The sequence below is a fragment of the Microtus pennsylvanicus genome, chromosome 12 (genome assembly GCF_037038515.1).
Source record: "Microtus pennsylvanicus isolate mMicPen1 chromosome 12, mMicPen1.hap1, whole genome shotgun sequence".
NCBI classification, from domain to species: Eukaryota; Metazoa; Chordata; class Mammalia; order Rodentia; family Cricetidae; genus Microtus; species Microtus pennsylvanicus.
In genome coordinates, this window is record NC_134590.1 from 63,953,200 (window position 1) to 63,976,311 (window position 23,112).

At 46.1% G+C, this 23,112-nt stretch overlaps 1 protein-coding gene across 2 annotated transcripts in view; it reads right to left on the reverse strand.

Moving 5' to 3' along the window:
- LOC142832605 (sodium/glucose cotransporter 1) overlaps positions 1-23,112 on the reverse strand; it is a 71,356-nt gene that overhangs the window by 31,141 nt on the left and 17,103 nt on the right. For both annotated transcript variants that reach the window (XM_075943165.1, XM_075943164.1), the window contains exons 2-5: positions 22,353-22,424; positions 9,089-9,193; positions 7,860-7,919; positions 6,672-6,776 (exon numbers count right to left, since the gene is read on the reverse strand). In XM_075943165.1, the coding sequence (XP_075799280.1) occupies positions 6,672-6,776; positions 7,860-7,919; positions 9,089-9,193; positions 22,353-22,424 (342 nt within the window). The remainder of the gene's footprint in view (positions 1-6,671; positions 6,777-7,859; positions 7,920-9,088; positions 9,194-22,352; positions 22,425-23,112) is intronic.

A 23,112-nucleotide genomic window follows, 5' to 3' on the forward strand; every position in this document is an offset into this window, starting at 1 on the left:
ACGACCGCCCTATGCCAGTCTAAGGGCAGAGAACCCTTTCCATGGCAACCGCAGCCAACAGACCTCACCAGCTTCAACTGTGACTCACGAATCTGCCCTTCAGAACCGACAGCTGTGTTCCCTTTCCTGTGCACTCCAACTCTCACGGCTACGCCAAGACACAGGTCCCTCTGAGCGTCCTGTCCCTTCTAAGGTGTCCCCAACCCCACTGTCTACATCCCCTCTGCTCTGTTCAGGTGGTGCCTCCCTCCTTAGGGCTCAGTAAATACAATGCTTGCTGTGTGTACACAAGAGCCTTAGTTCAGATCCCTAGGCCCCAGGTAATAGGTAGGATCGCAAGGGTTTACAAGCCCAGCACAGGGGTTGGAGACAGCAGATCCCAGCAGTCAGCCAGTCTAGCTGAATGGTGATCTCCACATTTATTGAGAGACCTTGTCTCAAAAAAATGAGGTGGAGAACAATAGGAAAAGACATCTAACAATTATTTCTGACTCCATATGTGCATGCATGGAAATAAATCTCCATTCTCTTGAATTTTACAACAAATTCTAAGAAATATCACCAAAACCATGAACAAAAAATACGAAATCAATAATTCTGCCAAATATAAAATCTTTGTGTCTTTGTACATCAAAGGATACTGTTCAGAAAGTGAAAAGACAAATGCTTGCAAGTTATGCACCTGTTAGGGGTCTAGAATCCAAAGTATTATAAAGAATTTTTAGCCGGGCAGTAGTGGTGCATGGCCTTTAATCCCAGCACTCAGGAGGCAGAGGCAGGCAGATCTCTGTGAGTTTAAGGCCAGCCTGGTCTACAAGAGCTAGTTTGAGGAGCAGCTCTAAAAGCTACAGAGAAACCCTGGCTCAAAAAACAAAACAAAAGAAGAAGAGGAGGAGGAGGAGGAGGAGGAGGAGGAGGAGGAGGAGGAGGAGGAGAAGAAGAAGAAGAAGAAGAAGAAGAAGAAGAAGAAGAAGAAGAAGAAGAAGAAGAAGAAGAAGAAGAATTATTTTTGTCCTTGAACATGGAGACAAACAGTCCAATTTTTAAATCTTTGTATGTAGGCCAGACGAGAGGGTAATGTATAAGAGGAATAAAATAAATGTGGTATGCTAAAAACTTTAAAAATATTTTCTTTGTTTTACAATCAGTTCAATGTTTCCTAACCCTGTGAAAACATTTTTATATGATTGATAAATTTTGGACAGGCCAAACATTAAGTTATCTGAATTTTTAAGTTCCATCATTTTTTTTAGTTTTTATTAAATGTTGTAAAGGCATAAAGGTTATTGGTTCCAAAAGTTAAAGGTGTGTGCTGAAGAACTGAAAGCAAATGCTATGAACTCCAGGATTTGACTTATAAGACTGCTGGAAAAATGAGAAGGAAATAATGAACCAGGAGCAGCAAAGGATTGCATTGCTAAAGTCAAGCAGTCTGCAGTGGTTTATCATGCACGACAGCGATGCTGTAAAGCTTGTGTGCAGAGAACGTTTGCTGGGATCCAGACTGGTGCAGCCCCCAACCCTCTTCAGAGCTTCTTGAGGAGCTGGAATTGACACAGAGACCCACAGCAGGAGCACATGCAGAGAGTGGGAGACTCTGGAGCGCTCGGCCCTGAATGAGATGTCTGTATCCAGCACTCTGCTCAAGGTTCAGGATCTATGCAGAAGAGGAGAGCAAAGACTTACGAGCCAGAGGTGGGGGATGATTCCGAGGAAAGAGAAGCATCCAGAGGAAATGGGGCTGATGCACAGAGACTGTGACTGCATGAGCAAGACCTGGACAAGTCCAAGCCACAGAATCCCAGGACTCAGAAGGGAAAGTGGATACAAAGTCCCACCTCTAATCAAGAAGCTATTTACTATTGATACCTACAGGGAGAGGGAAACTGATTTTCTCTGGTGGAGTGTCACCGGGTACATGAACCCCTCTCCAGGACAGGCCTCATGCTTGGGGGTAGTTGGTCAACACAAAGCAGACTCCAAGTTTTTGTGTATTCTCTTCTTGTTGTTTGGTTTGGTATTTTTTTTATCTTTTTGTTTGTTTGTTTGTTTTGATGTTGTGATTTTTTTCTTCTTTGAGAAGAGAAAGAAGAAGAAATTGGGTGTGTAGGGAGGTGGGGAAGATCTAGGAAGAGTTGGGGAGATCAAAATATATTGTATGGAAATTTTTAACAATTCCTTTAATTTTTACTTGTGTATATGGAAGAGCTGAAGAGATGGCTCAGTGGTTAAGAGTATATGCTGCTCTTCCAGAGGACCTGGGTTTAGTTCCCAGCACTCACATCAAGTGGCTCACATCCACCTATCACTCCAGCTTCAGGAGGCTCCAATGCCTTCTTCTGGCATGTGGATTCCCGCACACAAATCCACACACAGAGACAGTCACACGCACATATCCACACACAGAGACAGTCACACGCACATATCCACACACACAGACAGTCACACGCACATATCCACACACAGAGACAGTCACACGCACATATCCACACACACAGACAGTCACACGCACATATCCACACACAGAGACAGTCACACGCACATATCCACACACACAGACAGCCACACGCACTTATCCACACACAGAGACAGTCACACGCACATATCCACACACACAGACAGTCACACGCACATATCCACACACACAGACAGTCACACGCACATATCCACACACACAGACAGTCACACGCACATATCCACACACACAGACAGTCACACGCACATATCCACACACACAGACAGTCACACGCACATATCCACACACACAGACAGTCACACGCACATATCCACACACACAGACAGTCACACGCACATATCCACACACACAGAGACAGTCACACGCACATATCCACACACACACACAGTCACACGCACATATCCACACACACAGACAGTCACACGCACTTATCCACACACACAGACAGTCACACGCACATATCCACACACACAGACAGTCACACGCACATATCCACACACAGAGACAGTCACACGCACATATCCACACACACAGACAGTCACACGCACATATCCACACACAGAGACAGTCACACGCACATATCCACACACACAGACAGTCACACGCACATATCCACACACACAGACAGTCACACGCACATATCCACACACACAGACAGTCACACGCACATATCCACACACACAGACAGTCACACGCACATATCCACACACAGAGACAGTCACACGCACATATCCACATACAGATACAGTCACACACACATATCCACACACAAGGACAGTCACACGCACATATCCACACACACAGACAGTCACACGCACATATCCACACACAGAGACAGTCACACGCACATATCCACATACAGATACAGTCACACACACATATCCACACACACAGACAGTCACACGCACATATCCACACACAGTCACACGCACATATCCACACACACAGACAGTCACACGCACATATCCACACACACAGACAATCACACGCACATATCCACACACACAGAGACAGTCACACGCACATATCCACACACACAGACAGTCACACACACATATCCACACACACACAGACAGTCACACGCACTTATCCACACACAGAGACAGTCACACGCACATATCCACACACACAGACAGTCACACGCACATATCCACACACACAGACAGTCACACGCACATATCCACACACAGTCACACGCACATATCCACACACAGAGACAGTCACACGCACATATCCACACACACAGACAGTCACACGCACATATCCACACACAGAGACAGTCACACGCACATATCCACACACACAGACAGTCACACGCACTTATCCACACACAGAGACAGTCACACGCACATATCCACACACACAGACAGTCACACGCACATATCCACACACACAGACAGTCACACGCACATATCCACACACAGAGACAGTCACACGCACATATCCACACACACAGACAGTCACACGCACATATCCACACACACAGACAGTCACACGCACATATCCACACACACAGACAGTCACACGCACATATCCACACACAGAGACAGTCACACGCACATATCCACACACACAGAGACAGTCACACGCACATATCCACACACACACACAGTCACACGCACATATCCACACACACAGACAGTCACACGCACTTATCCACACACACAGACAGTCACACGCACATATCCACACACACAGACAGTCACACGCACATATCCACACACACAGACAGTCACACGCACATATCCACACACACAGACAGTCACACGCACATATCCACACACAGAGACAGTCACACGCACATATCCACACACACAGACAGTCACACGCACATATCCACACACACAGACAGTCACACGCACATATCCACACACACAGACAGTCACACGCACATATCCACACACAGATACAGTCACACGCACATATCCACACACAGAGACAGTCACACGCACATATCCACATACAGATACAGTCACACACACATATCCACACACACAGACAGTCACACGCACATATCCACACACACAGACAGTCACACGCACATATCCACACACAGAGACAGTCACACGCACATATCCACATACAGATACAGTCACACACACATATCCACACACACAGACAGTCACACGCACATATCCACACACAGTCACACGCACATATCCACACACACAGACAGTCACACGCACATATCCACACACACAGACAGTCACACGCACATATCCACACACACAGAGACAGTCACACGCACATATCCACACACACAGACAGTCACACACACATATCCACACACACACAGACAGTCACACGCACTTATCCACACACAGAGACAGTCACACGCACATATCCACACACACAGACAGTCACACGCACATATCCACACACAGTCACACGCACATATCCACACACACAGACAGTCACACGCACATATCCACACACACAGACAATCACACGCACATATCCACACACACAGAGACAGTCACACGCACATATCCACACACACACACAGTCACACGCACATATCCACACACACAGACAGTCACACGCACTTATCCACACACACAGACAGTCACACGCACATATCCACACACAGACAGTCACACGCACATATCCACACACACAGACAATCACACGCACATATCCACACACACAGAGACAGTCACACGCACATATCCACACACACAGACAGTCACACACACATATCCACACACACACAGACAGTCACACGCACTTATCCACACACAGAGACAGTCACACGCACATATCCACACACACAGACAGTCACACGCACATATCCACACACACAGACAGTCACACGCACATATCCACATACAGATACAGTCACACACACATATCCACACACACAGACAGTCACACGCACATATCCACACACACAGACAGTCACACGCACATATCCACACACACAGACAGTCACACGCACATATCCACACACACAGACAGTCACACGCACATATCCACACACACAGACAGTCACACGCACATATCCACACACACAGACAGTCACACGCACATATCCACACACACAGACAGTCACACACACATATCCACATACAGATACAGTCACACACACATATCCACACACACAGACAGTCACACGCACTTATCCACACACAGAGACAGTCACACGCACATATCCACACACAGAGACAGTCACACGCACTTATCCACACACAGAGACAGTCACACGCACATATCCACACACAGAGACAGTCACACGCACATATCCACACACAGAGACAGTCACACGCACATATCCACACACACAGACAGTCACACGCACATATCCACACACAGAGACAGTCACACGCACATATCCACACACTCACATGGCAGTTCACAGCTGCCTGTAACTCTAGTTCCAGGGAATCAAATGATAGGGTACTAATAGTGCACACACACACACGCAAACTGACACGTGAAGGGGTTGGTACAAGGGAGAATCAGGAACACAAAACACACATACACATAAATTTTAAATAAAAAAAAACATTTTTAAATCTATTTCTATAAGTTTAATTTTTTTAAACCCCACATATGAATGAGATCTTGAGCATTTATCTTTCTGCGCTTGGCTTATTTCATTTAAAATAATGGCCCCCGTGTTCACCCAAATCATCAAATGCTGAGATTTTTTTTCTAAGACTGAACAGTGGTGTGTGCGTGCGTGCGTGCGTGTGTGTGTGTATATGTGTGTGTGTGTGTGTGTGTGTGTGTGTGTTTGATAGAGAAGAGAGAGAGAGATGAGTTTCCACGTATACTTGCTGACGAGCAGTTTGGTCAACTCTATACCTTGACTACTGTAAATTAGACCAATAAACCTGGGAGTTTGTTATTTCTATTACATGCTGCTTCCATTTCCTTTGGATATATTCCCTGGGGTGGGGTGACAGCTCACGTGACGTCTCAACCTTCCTTTAATCTTCTCGTCAAAGCAGCTTTTTCTGAACTTTCATGAACCTGATACATTTTCATCTTACAACACAGTGGAGGACAAGGAATCCCATTGAGCTCCATGGCTCCTTGATGCAGAAAACAGGACTTTCCCCTAAGGAGCAAGAAGGCTAATGCGCAAAGTCCATAGAAATGTATGGTTGCTTCTTGGGATAGTGAGATGAGCCAATGGCCAGCCTCCCTCCCCCTTCCCACCCCACTGGCCCCTGGATGGCTATGCACTCACTGAGATCTTGGTAAATATGTACAGCAACAAGGACAGAACGGAAAGGTAGATCTGGATCCGCTTGCCTCCAAACCGCTTCCGCAGGTACTCTGGCATGGTAACCACCTGGATGGGATGAAATGGAGCCCAAGTGAACAGAGAGCCCAGGGCAAGCAGATAAATGGGGTCTATCCGGGTGTCAGAGCATTAGGAGTGGTCAGGGATTCAAACCCCTTGTTAGCCCAGGAAGTCTAAAAAACAGCCAGGTGCCATTTGCTTATTTCAGCTCCACATACCCTGTCCAGTAGACGTAGAGAGTCCCTAGCATTAAGCTACAATGTATCAAAAGCATCCAATAAACACATGTTCTATAATACACACATGACTGGATGTAACCCAGGAGGCAGATGCTTGCCCTGGAGAAGGTGTATGCAAATGTACATATGTGTTTGTGTGTGTCTGTCTCCCTGACTGTGTCTGTGTGTGTTTTGTTTTCTATATAGTGCATCTACTATACAAGACAATGATAGCCTCTTGCCAATGCACCAGAGAAGTTATTCAAATGTGAATGTCACCTTCTTCTACACAGGCAGTACAAAGGATTGTAGCTACAGGCCTTCTCAAATTTTCCCTTCTGCAAATCCAGCCACACTTCCTGTTTTGCTCCCTATGGCCTTAGCCTGTTGTCTTCTGGGACCAGTTTGTCACCAGCTCTGTGAGCTTCCAGAAGGTACAGTCTGCAGCTTGTCCTGTGTCACCTCTAGCTCCCCATGCAGACACTCACATGGCAGAGGTGCTTATCTACGTCACTGAAGAGGTGATGATGAAGCTATGTCTGGTCAGCCACTGGCTCCAAAACGGGAGGTGATGTTGTGCATAAATGAAGAGGGGGGCATAGTTCTTTTTCTCTCTCTGTTTCCCTTCTAGGGGAGGAAGTAATGAGCTCACAGCAGTGTGTCATAAGAACACACTCAGAGGATGCTTCAGGGGCCTCTGAATAAAGTAGGATCACCCAGGGGCCTTCCTAGATGGAAGAGTAACAAACCTGGACTGAACAGAGCCAGAGGACTGTTTGATGCCCCTACACAGAATCAGGAGCTATTTTAAAACCTAGGACTGAAGGTAGACCTGGACAATTCTCTGTCGTTTATGCCATAAAGTCCCATGTGCTCTCCAAGGACAAAGTTGGATAATGGAGTGGTTACTTACCCCAGCCTTGATGTAGATGGGGACAAACACCCAGCCCAGCACAACCACAAAAACCAAGGCCTGTAACCAAAACAATAGGTAAACTCAGATCAGGAAAAATGTCCACATCTCTGCTTCTCTCGAGAGATGCTGAACTGCTATAGAAAATCCCCACCTCTCTATCCCTTCCTTCCTAAGGGGCTAGGATAGACTTTGCTACTGGCATGGCCTATGGCAAAAGCATGTGAGCAACATTGGGAGAGAACCCAGGATGCTGCCCATCAACACAGCCTGGACTCCCCATTGTCAACACAGCATGGACTCCCCACTGTCAACACAGCCCGGACTCCCCATTGTCAACACAGCCCGGACTCCCCATTGTCAACACAGCCCTGACTCCCCATTGTCAACACAGCCCGGACTCCCCACTGTCAACACAGCATGGACTCCCAGCTATAGTTCTGAGTTCTCTTTCTTCTCTTCCCTGGTTTATAAAGAATAAAATACCACTTAGAGAAGAAGGGAAAGAAAGAAGGGAAGGAAAAAGAAGGGATGAGGTAGGGAGGGAAAGAGGGAGGAATGGAATAGGAAGGGAAAAAGGAGATCCAGTAGCATTTCCCAATGCCTAACTTGGCTAGAGGAGGCCTTGTCTTTGAGGACCAAGGGAAGGTGGCTCCTGCGACTGTCATAGCTAGCGGGCCTCTCATGTGAATGCTCCTGGAGTCAAACCCCCACTGCACCCAGGTGTTTCTGAGGATCCCATAAGATCTCAAGATCCTGAACACAGACTGAGCTGCCTGCTACGACTCCGCTATCATCGCATACGGGAAGCTTGGTCCTTAGTGTAGAAAGGTGGAAGCACTTTATGAGATGGCGGATCACACTGGGACATCCTTGCATCCTTGATAGCACTGTTCAGAAGTGACTGGGGTAATTCTAAAGGGACTCCTCAGCTGTTCCCAGTGGAGGGGGGGGTTACAAAGCCAGTCTTGGTTCTATCTTACTCATCTTCCTGAGTGGGTGATGTCCCTCAATCATTTGCCATCCACACTGAGGCTCCACGGTCCAGAGGGAGCCTCTCAAGAGCCTGTACCATGCTGTTTAAACCTCAGCCTTCAACTCTGTTGACTGAAGAAGTACCTCTCCTTTACAAAGTTAACCTGTCTCCAACATTTCATCACAGCAATGAAAATGGAATTGAGGACCAGCTCCTTCTACCTCTAGGACATGGAGGCTCAGGTGATACTCACGTTCCATTCAAAGCCACCCATGGCGATGCCTGAGGCTGCTCCTGTCCCCGCCAGCCCTACAAAGTGACCACTTCCAATGTTGCTAGCAAAGAGAGAGGCTCCGATCTGGAAACAAAAAGTGATAAATACAGTTAGGTAAGCAGGACACTCTGGCTGGGACAACGGAAGAAGAGACGTGCCCGCCAAACGAAGGCACTTGAGCAATCAGAGACCAGCTGGGGTAATTCTAAAGAGACTCATCATTGAAATCTGTGGGACCACATCCCACAGCAGGCATGGGGACTTGGGAAATAACAAAACACAAAGAGAGGCTCGAAAGAGCAGCAGGTCACATCGACATCCACATCTGTCTGTCATTTTTTAATCTGATTTAACTGTGAGGAGGCCCTGGGAAGTCCCCCAGCCCACCAGGGTGCCCCTGAGCCTCCTGGGACTGTCTGCTCAGAAGCAAGGCTGAGCCTTTCACCTCCACACCTGTCAGACCAGATGGCTGGGGCCTAACACAGTCCTCAGTAAGTGCAGATGCTCTTGAAGGCAATCATATAGAGACCCCTGACCCCAGACTCCTTGTCAAGAAAGAGTGCAGAGCTGGTGCCTTCTGTGTGGTTTCCTGACATGAAATTTTGGGATTTCATGTGCTCAGAAGTAACACAAGATACTGTTAATGAGAACTAGTCTCTAAATCCACACCACATTGCTGTTTTTCTTCTACAAAGGTCCTGGAGGTGCCCCAGGAACATTCAAAAACCACCGCACTTTTCAGGAGCACTCATGTATATATATATATATATGACAACAGTTTAGAAAACAGATTAAGAGGGTGTTCATGAAATCCCCAAGAGTAGGGGATAGGAGGATGAAACTGAAAAGGAGGCTGTGCATGGGAACTGAAGGAGAAAATAGCAACTGGGGCCTGGAGAGATGGCTCAGCAACTACGAGGACACATTGCTCTTGCAGAGGCTCCAAGTGGGAATGAGTGCAGGCCTGAAAAGCCCAGGGTGACTGGAGTGTGATGGACAGGGTGGCGTGAGAGTGGGCATTCACAGAAGCGGATGCGCCCAGACTACCTCGGGCTGCACAGCAAGTTCCAAGCCAACCTGACTGTGTAGTGATATACTGTCTCTTGTGGGGAAAAAAGGGGTGTCCAGAAGAGGATCACATGGTCTGGCTCTCTAGCCAGTGACCTCCAGGGTCACTATCTCTACCCGATACCCCATCCCTCTTGTTGGGTCTACAGGAGTGAACTGTTGTATCACATTTTGCACAGGGATTGGAGATCCGAGCGTAGATCCGCATGCTTGCTGTCCTAGTTAGGGTCACTGTGCTGTGATGAAACACCGTGACCAAAAGGATGTCGGGAAGAGAGGGTTATTTGGCTCACACTTCAGCATCATGGTCCATCATTGAGGGAAGTTGGGACAGAGACTCAAACAGAGCAGGAACCTGGAGGCAGGAGCTGATGAGAGACCATGGAGGAATTCTGCTGACTGGCTTGCTCATCGCGGTTTGCTGAGCCTGCTTCCTTATAGAACCTGTGATCTCTGGCCCAGGGATGGCACCACCCATAGCAGACTGGGTTCTCCCACCATCAATTATTAATAAGAAAATGCCATACAGCCAGATCTCACGGAAGCATTTTCTCAACTGAGGCTCCCCCTTTCAGATAACTTTAGCTGTGTCAAGTTGACATAAAATGAGCCAGCACACTTGCAGGGCAAGCACCCACCGCGCCTTCTGCCTGGTGCTGCAGGTTATGTTCAAACAGACAAAGCCTTTTCAATGACAACATTTGCTGGTGACAAGCAGAGTTATGTTTGTGTATTTCTAGTTTAGAAATGAAACCGCGACTCCTTCTGCTCCACCATCCGATTAGCGTGCATATGGATGCTCTAGTTTTTAAACTCTACCTTAAGAACGTTGAGAGACACAGACAACGAGGCTTCGTTGGGACATTTACTGCTGTGCTATTATAACAGAGGAAAACATGTTTCCAAATAAAATGCTCAACTATAGGAAAACAATTTGATAAACGAAGATTCACACTAATGGTGGAATACTATGAAGTCATTGAATTAAATGAAAGCTTTGGAATTTTTGCTGTAACAAGGGACATGGTCAGAAAAAAAATGAAAGCAATGCCTACAATACAGGACCTCGGGAGGATTACCACAAATTCCAGACTGCCCTGGTCAACATAGTGAGTGCCGGCCAGATCAGTTACGCTATGTCAGAAACCTGTCTCAATAAATCAAAATGGAGACAGGTCAGGTGGAGCGCTCCTGGATCCCAGCACTTCAGAGTGAGGACAGGAGCTTCAGGAGTGCAGTTACACATCAATTGCAGTCAGTGAGGGCACAAGAGACCTCGCTTCAAAATAACACAAATGATAGCTTCACCTCACATAACCTATATGATCCTCAAAATATTTAAGTGCATGTATGTATGCATGTATATAGATAAATTGACAAAGATAGATCCATATTCTGGCACAGTTATGTTTGGAAGAGAAAACACAGAGCATATATTTATTTAATTTTACTTTTTATACTTCTTCTAATTTTTTACAATGATTTATGAATATAATTCATATATATTCTTTATATAAGTCTTTAAACCCTCCAGTGCCCTCTCAGACTCACTGACAGAGCCTGAAGACTGAGAACAAAGCAGGCAGGTAAGCTCAGTATTGGTGTTGTATAAAAATGTCACCAAGAGCTGGGAGACGGTTCCTCAGGGAAGGGACCTCGCTGCCACATTTGACAACCTGAGTTCAATGCCCAGAATCTAAATGGTAGGAGGAAAAAAGGAGTTCCCACAAGTTCTCCTGTGACTTCCACACACATGCATGGCATGTGCCCCGGATCAAATATGTACACAGGCGCATGCTGTCATTTAACTAAACAAAGAAATGAATTAAATGTGGCAAAGGCCACTGACTGCTAACTACAATTGCATTCTGTGTGAGAAGTAGAAAAGAGACATCTGACTCCCAGCTGAGCTGGCTTCAGAGCTCGGAGGAGTGTACACTCAACCGTGCTGTATGCAAATGGAAACAGAACTACATCACAAAGGAAAAAAGCAATTCTAAGCCCACACTGACGTTGTGGATCAGGTGTGGGTTCACGTGGGTCTATGGATAGAAGACACAGAGGCGCTCGCAGGATGATGTCTAGCCTTCCCAGCTGGAGTAGAGTCAGCCTCTGGAGCACTGACTCTCCAGAGCTTAGCAAAAGGCATTTCTGTTGTTATCCAGTTTACACCTTTAGCAAGTTGATTTCCATATCCCCAAACCTCCATTCTAAGCTTCCCAAAGGGACAAGGGCAAATGCAAATTCTCAGTTAATGGACATTCATTTTGCATAGGCTTTGCACCTTTAGAAAACTCAGGCAAACAAGATTCACATATTTCTTTTGTTTGTTTTTTGATTTTTGTTTTTCCAAGACAGGGTTTCTCTGTATAGCTTTGGAGCCTGTCCTGGAACTAGCTCTTGTAGACCAGGCTGGCCTTGAACTCACAGAGATCTGCCTGCCTCTGCCTTGTGAGTGCTGGGATTAAAGACCTATGCCACCACTGCCTAGCAAGATTCACATATTTCAAACAGAAGGTACCAGAGACAAAAAGGCAGCGGTCACAGAAGACAGGTTAAAGCGAGGTGCTAACTCCAGAATCAAAGCAGCTGCAGCTCAGCAGGAGCTCTCCCTACACACTGACCAAAGGACAGCAGCAGCCTGTGCACACCCAGGACCCCGCATCACTCCTCCTCCGAGCACAGGGGGCGCTCTCCGACCTGCTTCTAATACTGCCCTTGACATAGCAAATTACAGGACCTGAACTCAGTTGCTCTACTGCTTTGAGCTTCACTTTCCTCTACTCTAAAGCAAGAATAAGAATCCCTTTCTGCCAGACAGGTGTGGTACAGTGTACCCTATATCTCTTCCCTTGTGAGTAGAGATGGAGAGACAGATGATCAAGTCCAGCCATGGCTAAATAGCAAGCCTGAGGCCAACCTGGGCTACATGAGATCCTGTCTCAAGAAGAAAAATGGATTATTTGGAATTTTGATGTCTAATTTCTTGAGTTCTTTATATATTTTGGAGATTAGTCCTCTGTCTGATGTGGGGTTGGGGAAGATCTTTTCCCATTTAGTAGGCTGCCTTTTTGTCTTATTGACTGTGTCCTTTGCTTTACAGAAGCTTCTCAGTTTTAGGAGGTCCCATTTATTTATTGTTGCTGTCAGTGTCTGTGCTACTGGTATTATATTTAGGGAATGGCCTTCTGTGCCCATGCATTGAAGGCTACTTCCCACTTTCTCTTCTATCAGGTTCAGTGTGGTCTGATTTGTATTGAATCATTAACTCATTTGGAATTGAGTTTTGTGAATGGTGATAGATATGGATCTATGTGCATTCTGCTACATGTTGACATCCAGTTATGCCAGCACCATTTGTTGAAGATGCTTTCTTTTTTTCATTGTATAATTTTAGCTTCTTTGTCAAAAATCAGGTGTTTATAACTGTGTGGATTAATATGAGGGGAGGGGGGCTTGAGGGAATGGGATAGTAGAGATGGGGGAAGGACAGAGACAGAGAGCAAGGAAAGAGATTGAAGGAGCTGTTAGGGGTTAGCAAGAAACTTGGCACTAGAGAAGTTCCCAGGAATCCACAAGGATGACCCCAACTAAGACCCTAAGCAATAATAGGGTTCCCAAATTGGCCTTGCCTTGTAGTCTTATTGATGAATATCTTAAATGTCACCATAGAACCTTCATCCAGAAACTGATGGAAACAGAGGCAGAGATTCATAGCAGAATTTTGGGCTGAGCTCCCGAAGTCCAGTTGAAGAGTAGAAGGAGTGAGAATATGAGCAAAAGGTCAAGATCATGATGGGTTCACCCACTGAGACAGTCTGCCTGAGCTAATGGGAGCTCACCAACTCTGGCTGAACAGAGAAGGAACCACCAGAGGACCAAACTAGACCCTCTGAATGTGAATGACAATTGTATGGCTGGGGAAGACTGTGGGGTCACTGGCAGTGGGACCAGGACTTATCCCTACTGCTTGTACTGGCTTTTTGGAACTCATTCTTTTTGGAGGGATACCTTGCTCAGCCTATATATAGTAGGGAAGCCTTGGTCCTTCCTTAAATCAATGTGCCTTACCCTCTCTGAGGAGTGGATGGAGGTGGGGTGGAAGGAAAGGTGGAGGGAATGGGATGAGGGGAGGGAGTGGGAACTAGGATTGGATGTAAAATGAAAAAAAGATAGTTTGGGGTTTTTAATCTTTTAATTCTTTAAGACAAGGTCTCTTATAGCTTAGGTGGGCTTCAAGCTAATTCTGTAAGTGAGGGTGTGCATGCCCTTCTGATCCCTTCTCCAGTGCTAGGATAAGGGTGTGAGCTGCCATGCCTAGCTTCTGATGTCTGGAGGTCAGTTCTCAGGGAAGCCAGTAATCAGAGATAGGAGCTATGTTAGGCCTGTCCACGAGACACCCGTAACAATGCTTAGAGCAGTGGCAGATATCTACATGCATGGACGGACAGACCGACAGACAGACAGACAGAAAAGACAGGCATTTTAATAAAATAAAATAAAAAAGAAAGAAAAGAAAAGGGAAAGAGAGAGAGAAGAAGGCATTGTCAGATGTGAGGTGGCAGGTGAGAGAAGTCTCTGAGACACTTCTCCCTAAAAAGACGCGTCATTGTGAAGAAAAACGTACAATGCTGTTAGCAGTGTTACCAGCGCAAGCTTCTATAGACTACACCAGAATTCCTGAAAGACACCAAGGTTGTTCCTTTCAGGAACAAGATCATCATAGCTCAAAAGGAAAATGTTCTCAGCTAACTTCAGGCAATTACTTTCTTTAAGGGCCATGACATTTCAGTATCTGATGCTGCTCTCTGTTTCCTGCATCCGTTGTCCCCTCAGGGGGGGACACTGAGATTCCTGGGGCCTCCTCTCTATTCGCTGGGTCGTGCTATAGCCATGCAGTGATGCTCAGACGTGAGCTGCCCCAGAACATGAAATGTCCTCTCCTCTGCGTTTCGGGTAGCTGTGGAATGCTGTTGTGTAAGTAGGCTCTACCCAATGGTTGGTATACACTCATACCACAAGTGTATTGATTGTTTGCAATTCAGATTTAACTGACCGTCCCATATCTCCTGAATATATCATCCTATATCCTGCTAAATCTGGTGGGTCTCATTCGAATCATCTGAATAAATTAATACGAATTGCTGGGACACACCCCAGAGTTTCTGATTCAGTAAGTCTCGGTTAGGACTAGAAAAATTGTGTTTCTAACAAGGGTATGAGTCTTGCTGGTGCTACTGCCCTGGGCACCACTCTTTGAGAGCACCATCCTGACAGAATAAAACAGAAAGAAAAACACTAACTTCTGTGATGTCTCTGTTAGGCCTTCATCTTACCGAGTCTCCCCATCTTCATGTTATGGAGGAGGGGCCTAAGGGTTAGAGTTACAGAATGATTTGTCCAAAGTTCCATAACCACAGGAGGCTGAAGTCTCCGGACCCAGGGAGACAACACAACATCACACTGACTTGGCTTCCTTCCCTCTCCTTCTCCCAGAGGTCCCCAGAGAGGACTGTGGAGTAACAACCTTCTGTCCATCTCTGCCGACCCTGGCACAGCCTGTGCTTATCTGTGCTGAGTTTGTTTTCTGTCTTCCTTTTCCCTCTCAAGAATCCTGGTTAATCCTGGTTGGCATCTTTTTTGTTTGTTTGTTTGGGGGGAGGGTTGTTGGGATTTTTGTTGGGTTGGATGTTTGATTGGTTGGTTTGGTTTGGTTTTATAGCTCTGGCTGTCCTGGAACTCACTCTGTAGAGCACGCTGGCCTCAAACAGAGATCCACCTGCCTCTGCCTCCAGAGTGCTGGAATGAAGGCTTCTCTTTTCAACATGGAAAGTTTGGAGAGATTTGACATTTGACTTTTGCCATCTCTTAGGGATAGTGCTTCCTGGCTTTAGACAGAAAATAAGGAAAGGCTCATATATTCAGAATATTGTTTTTCCAAACATCTGGCAAACATTCAGACACAAGCTTTGCTCCAGCGTCATCATAATCTGTGTTTACGCTGTGAACTCATGTCCCCAGAAACAATGACTGTCATTACTGCTGCACACGCCTCTGCCTACTGAAAGATCCACAGGGGTAGAAAATCAGGAAATCATTGCCAACCCTGGTGCTTTCCCAATGGCTTTGGCCACCAAAGGCAAGTGAAGTTGTTCAATGGCACTGGAGGTCACAAACAAGCCAGCCGCCCATCTAGATGAGCCTCTCTTTGGAATCCTTAGCAGCTAAGGGTCCCTCACTGAGGGCGTAAGCTACCATGTCTGTGTCCCTCCCACACTGGTCCTCATGTAGGTCTTTAAAGATCTCCTGCTCCTTCCAGCCCAGGGCCTCTGACCATTCTGGAGGTTGGTGGCTTGGTTGTGGAGTGGGAGATTTTTCGGGTTTTTCATTTGGAGGTTTTAGGAGGGTTTGGGGCTCTTTTGTTTTGTTTTCTTAAATTACTCACCTCTGATTTTCAAATGGGTGGCTTATTCTATTCTCTTTAATTTTAATTGGCACATAATAATTATGAATGCTTATGGGACACAATGTGACATCTCAAGGATCACCTCAGGTGATTGGTATAACAGACCAACATTTTTCATTTCTGGCTGTCCCCTTAGGATCCTTCTGGTCCTGGCCTTAAAGCCCTGTCCTCTGAACGGTCTCCGCAGCCTGCCTTTGCAGGTTAAGGAACACTCCACTTCATCCCATCCACTCTTGACTCAAATACATTTCCTGCTGAAACCTTGCTGCTACTCATAATTTCACAAATACTTCTAAAACTGTGGGTGATGTGTATGTGTGATCTACAAGCTCCTGCCATAGAGTATAGCTCACAGCCGGCAACAGCATGCTGTTGTATAAAGAAAGGAAAGAGGACCGGATGAATGGATGAAGATACAGCCAATGGAGGAAGGCCTAAACATGGGATACAATAACAATGATGATAGGTGTGGGTGCGAATGCCTATCATTTCAAAACTCAGGAGACTGAGGCAGGCAAAAGATGATTTTTGAGGCCAGCCTGGGCTGCATAGTAAGACCCTATCTTTTTTTTTTTAAGATTTATTTTTATGTATACAGTGTTCTGCCTACAGGCCAGAAGAGGGCTCCAGATCTCACTACAGATGGTTGTGAGCCACCATGTGATTGCTGCGAGTTGAAGCCAGGACCTCTGGAAGAGCAGCCAGCACTCTTAACTGCTGAGCCATCTCTCCAGACCCTATCTTTACACGAAAAAAAGAAAACTATTACAATGGTGATGATGATCATCATCACTTGGGAGGCAGAGGCAGGACATTCAGGAACTCAAGGCCAGTTTCAGTTAAGTAGAGAGTTCAAAACCAGCCTGTGCTACGTGAGATCTTGTCTCAAAACAACAAGAAGAACAAAACATCTCTACAAGGTAGGTGCAATGATCTCTATTTTTTCCATGGAAGAAACAGAGCAACCCCAAAACCATGCAGGGAGGAACGCATTGAGCTAAGGTTTTAAACAGGCAGGTTGACTCCAGAATCTTTGCTCTTAATTGTAAACTACCTTCATAATATAGGGTTTACTACATAAAACTGCAGCTAACGCCGGGCAGTGGTGGTGCACGCCTTTAATCCCAGCCACTTGGGAAGGCAGAGGCAGGTGGATCTCTGTGAGTTCGAGGCCAGCCTGGTCTACAAGAGCTAGTTCCAGGACAACCTCCAAAGCTACAGAGAAACCCTGTCTCAAAAAACCACAAAAAAAAAAAAACTGCAGCTACCTCTGCTTGTTGTATGCCACATGCCACTGGCTGACAGGGAAAACTCAGGTGACATGAATGACCTACTTCAGCTGACAGTTCCAGCATTCTTCTGGCTTCAACAGACTTGAAACATTGGTTATAATTCTGATTGCCTTTTCTGACTACAGAAGGGCTGATCTGATAGAAAACACTAGGAAGACAGCCAGTGGGAAGGGAGAGGCCAGGGGATTAGGTCATGACTCAGTGGCAGAAACTTGACCACAGGTTGGTCACCTGAAGCCTGGAAACACAAAGGATGTGTAGGGCGGGAGGTGATCACGTCAGTCAAAGAAGCTCCTCAGGGCCAGGTGTGGGTCTGCAGATGAGATACAAGATAATGATCCTGAGCCCAGGGTAGTGAGTGGTACATACCTGAAACCTAGACCTCAAGAGGCTGAGGAAGGACAGCCTGGGCTGCAGAGTGAGATCCTATTCAAAATGGAGGAAGAAAACAGAAGGGAGGGGAGGAGGAAGGAAAGAGTGTGCGGAGGAGGCGGCTCTTCAGAGATAAGGAATTAAGAATAGGAAAAAATAGAAAGAAAAGGCTTCAACAATGGATAATGACAGAGAAAGAACAAGGAGACGAAGAGAAGATGGCGGGAGAAGAAGAAAATAAGAAGAAACGAAAAGAAGGAAAAGAGGAAGGAAAAAGGAGAACATGCAGATGGTTGGAGAAGGCAGAAGCTGGCGGATGGGGCAAAAAACATTCACTTCAAAGGAAATCTCAATGGAAGAAGTGTCAAATTTTGCCAACACTTGACTCAAACAGAAAAAACAAATTGGGCCAGGCGTGGTAGTGCACACCATTAATCCTAGCACTTGGGAAGCAGAGGCAGGCTCTGTGAGTTCGAGGCCAGCCTGGTCTACAGAGTGAGTTCCAGGACGGCCAGGACTGTTACACAGAGAAACCCAAAAGCAAAACAAAAAGCAAAACTAACCTAAATAAATAAATGGCCCGAGATAGTGAGGAAGTGGCCCATACCAGGCCTACCCAAGAGGTCTGGTGCAGCATGACTTTATAGACACCTTCATCAGGACAAGGCTTGTTTTCCCAGAATTACCACCATGGAACTGAAGGATAAAACAGCAATATTCTCTCTCTCTCTCTCTCTCTCTCTCTCTCTCTCTCTCTCTCTCTCTCTCTCTCTCTCTCTGCAAAGTGACAGAAATTAGGAAGAGATTTAGGAAGGCTTTGCACCCTACGAACTTCCTCTACTCTCAGCCTCTGTGAGGTCTTTGCACCAGAGAGTCAGACACATCCCAATGCCTGAGGCAGTCATGGCCACCTACAGACAAGTCGCCTCCTCCCTTTCTGGAATGTCCGCCCATATTCATGTCAAGTGACAAAAGGAAAGGCTTGGCTCTTATCACAGGTAACAGAATAAACACAAGCTGGCAGAGAGGGCAGAGTTGACCAAGGTGGCAAAGAGACAGAAATCACTTCTCCCAGCTTCTGAAAGGCCCACTACTTGTCATTCCTGCATGCGTCTTCCTGGGACTTTGTCCCTTTGCGTGTTCTCTGCCTCCCCTGGTTCCCTCTCTGCCTCTCTGATTCATGAGCTCCCTGCACCAGCTTTAACAGCCTGCCATGTTTTCCCTAGGTGGTCTTTGGCCCCCTGGTAGCAGGATAAACAGTTGAACTTCAGTCTAATGGTCAAGTTTTAGACTCAACTTAGAAGTAAAATTATGCTAGGCATGAAAATGCATGCCTGTAAGTCCAGCACTGAGGAGGCTGAGGCAGGAGGATCTTGTATTCAAGGCCGCCCTAAGCAACAAAGTAAGACTGACCCTGCCTGAAAAAGTAAAAAAATAAATAAATAAAATAAAAGCAGGTATATTTCCTAAGACAGTAGAAAGTTTGAGGTGTTGTCTTCTTCCTCAGGGATAATTTTCATTGGGGTTTCTTTCTAGCCCTAATTGAAAAACTGTCTTGGTTTTCAGAATAGTCTTATACAATATCTATTTATTGCCCCATCAATGTCTACCTCAGGACCTGAGCAATCAGAAGAATGGGACGGGGGGGGGGGGTAGTCCTGGTTCTGTGAAAACCTGGGCCAGCCGTGCAGTGACTCATCTGCCTCGCTGTCCTTCCCTGGCCAGATCAGATAAGGACAAGCAGATAAGTCTTGCAATGCTCCACTGACAAAAACAAGAAACTAACCCCAGAATGGCCAAGGCCTCTGTTCTCAGACTTTATATACAGTGTGCTTAGAACAACAAAGTTGGCCCTCTGCCGGTTTCTTTTTTAAATAAAGTTTTATTGGAACACAGCTACACACATTCATTTCTGTTCTTCCCTCTAGGAGTGTTACGAGAAGTCAGGACTTCCTTTAAAATGTGGGACTTCATAAAATTAAACAGCTTCTGTCCAGCTAAAGTATAATCAAACCGGGCAAGAGGAAGCCCACAGACTGGCAGAGGATCTTTGTCAATCAACATCTGACAGAGGTTTACTACCCAAAATAGATAAAGAAAATTGATCCTTCTGAGAGCCAAACGCCACCTAACCATACCCCAGCCCCAGGCATGAGGAGCCCTCTTTTGAGTTGTTGGGCTAGGTTGTCTAATGCCCCCAGAACATTAGAGATTATTCAAATTGCCCTTGCCTGCCTCCCAAGTAAAAGATAAATTCCTATTGTTAAAGACATCATGTACTTCAGACACAGTGCCCAGAGGTCCCTGAGCTGAAACTGACCCCTCCCTGAGGACTAGCTTTCATGGCACCAGAAGGATCCATGCAAGCTTCCAAAGGAGGGGAACAGACAGTCCTGCCCAGCGATGACACCTGTGAACCGTAACAATGACCCATGTGGCATAATACCACTGGTACCTCAGGGCGCAGTAGTGGCACAAATACTTTAATGCTAACCAAGAGCTGTCTAATTGGACTTATATAGTTATATTTTATTTATGTTTTATTAAATAAAGCTTGCCTAAAGATCAGAGGGCAAAGCTAAGCCACTAGAAGTCAGGCAGTGGTGCACACCTTTAATCCCAGGATTTGGGAGACAGAGGCAGATGGATCCCTCTGAGTTCAAGGCCACCTTGGGCTACACAAGATCAATGCAGAAACAAATTCAGGTGGTGGTGGCTCACACCTTTAATCCCGGCACTAGACGAAATATAAAATGGGAGGAAGAGAGAGGCTTAGTCCTCTCAGTCTACGGTCACCCAGCCATGGAGAAGTGAGACTTCTCTTGCAACTTGGCCGTTTGCTTTTCTTGTTTTCGGGGTGAATCCCATATCTGACTCTGGGTTTCTATTATTCGTGCTATAGACTCGGGAACTGCTCAACAGGGGGGAAAGTATGTCTAGTGCTTTCGGAAGCCTCGCCACTTTTCCAGGGCTGGTGATGTCATGGACACTGCAGGAAGACCTGCAGCTTTACTAAAGCAGCACAGTGCCTCAGCACAGTTCTCGATATAGCTGTCCTCACACCCACAGGTGAGTACAGTCTTCACCATCATCAAGAAAAGTCCTCTTAGCCAGGAGGTTGTAGTGGCACACGCCTTTTATCCCAGCACTGGGGAGGCAGAGGTAGAGGGACCTTTGAGAGTTCAAGGCCAGCCTGGTCTACAATGAGTTCCAGGACAGCCAGGGACCCTGTCTTGAGGAGGAAAGAAAGAAAGAAAGAAAGAAAGAAAGAAAGAAAGAAAGAAAGAAAGAAAGAAAGAAAGAAAGAAAGAAAGAAAGAAAGGAAGGAAGGAAGGAAGGAAGGAAGGAAGGAAAAGAAAAATCCTCTTTACAATAAATGGCGACCATTAATAAAACCACAACTAATCAAAATACAGAGCTATGGAGCCCAACTCCAAGGGATACATCTACAAAAAACTCCTGTACCTACGCTTGGATGGAAAAAGTTTAAGCCGTAGGACTGGGGGATTTGTCTTGCAATTGTTCTCCTAGGAATGTCAGAAGCTACACGCATGAAATCTCACCAGCATGACTGCCTAGAATGAGCTGAACAAGGACAACACTAATAGACACGCCAAAGTGGCTGTGAAAACCACCGGGTCTCCACCCTGCACAAGTAACTATCAACAACTAGGGGGTGTTGAGAGCAGGAGAAGTTTTCCCCAGGTAGAGCATACCAACCGGTTACCCAGTACCAAATACTCAGCCCTGAAAACAGGCATGCAGGTAACATTATACAGACCAAGCAGACTATTGTTGGGAATACGTGTGTGTGTGTGTGTTGTGTGTGTGTGCATATACAAGCATAGTATACATATACATATAAATATATACAAAAACTTGTAAAAACAATTAATGAAAAGAGAGGCCATAAATTTAAAAGAGAGCAAAGAGGGAGTGTTTAGAGGCAAAAAAGGGAGGAGGAGGAAATGATGTGATTGTATTATAACCTCAAAAAGTAAATAATAAAAAAATAAAAAGGTTTTTGTTTTTCAGAGAAACTTACCGGCCACCACACCATACTTCGGCCTGCCAGGAAGAAGCCTCCAACCGTCCCCCGGTTAGTGGAAAACATTGCCTGAGGGAGAGAGGGTCAAACCTTTAACAGGAAAGTAGAAGAGCTGCAAGGACTTGCCCCTTCCCACGGCCACATCCTTGTGTCCATTCCACTCCCTGAAGCACTTTTCACGCCTTATCTGCCCGCCCCCTTCCCGCCACAGCCTCAGTGCATTCGCACGCACGCACGAAGGAGCTCAGAGATGCTGGCTCATGTTTGAAGGACAAGGAAACTGAAGCCTTAGAACTAGCTCTGCAGGTAGCCTGCCAGGTCACCCCTCCTGGACCTGTTCCTGCGTTTTGTTCGTATGTTAAACAAGGGGAATGGGATGTTTTTGTATCTTTTTTACATGCACACCACAGAGTAACGGAATATCCTACCTTTAAATAGTACTAACAGGTATGTAAATTATATCTCAATAAAGCTGTTAAGAAAAAAATTTAAATGTCATAAGAACCTAAAGTGTTAACACTTAGTCTTACTTAAAAGACAAGATGTTCAAGCTCAGTTAAACTCTTTTCTCTCTGAATGTATGCGCGCGGGCGCTCGCTAGGGTATTTGTTTGCAATATATTGTGACTGAGTCAAGAGGGCAGGAAGAAGGTCCTGACGGCAAGAAATACTTCGCACAGAGACAGTGCTTCCCCAAGTCTTGAAGGAAAGGTGGGGTTTTGTTCATCTGACGAGGGGGAGTAGGGAGGAGATGAGGA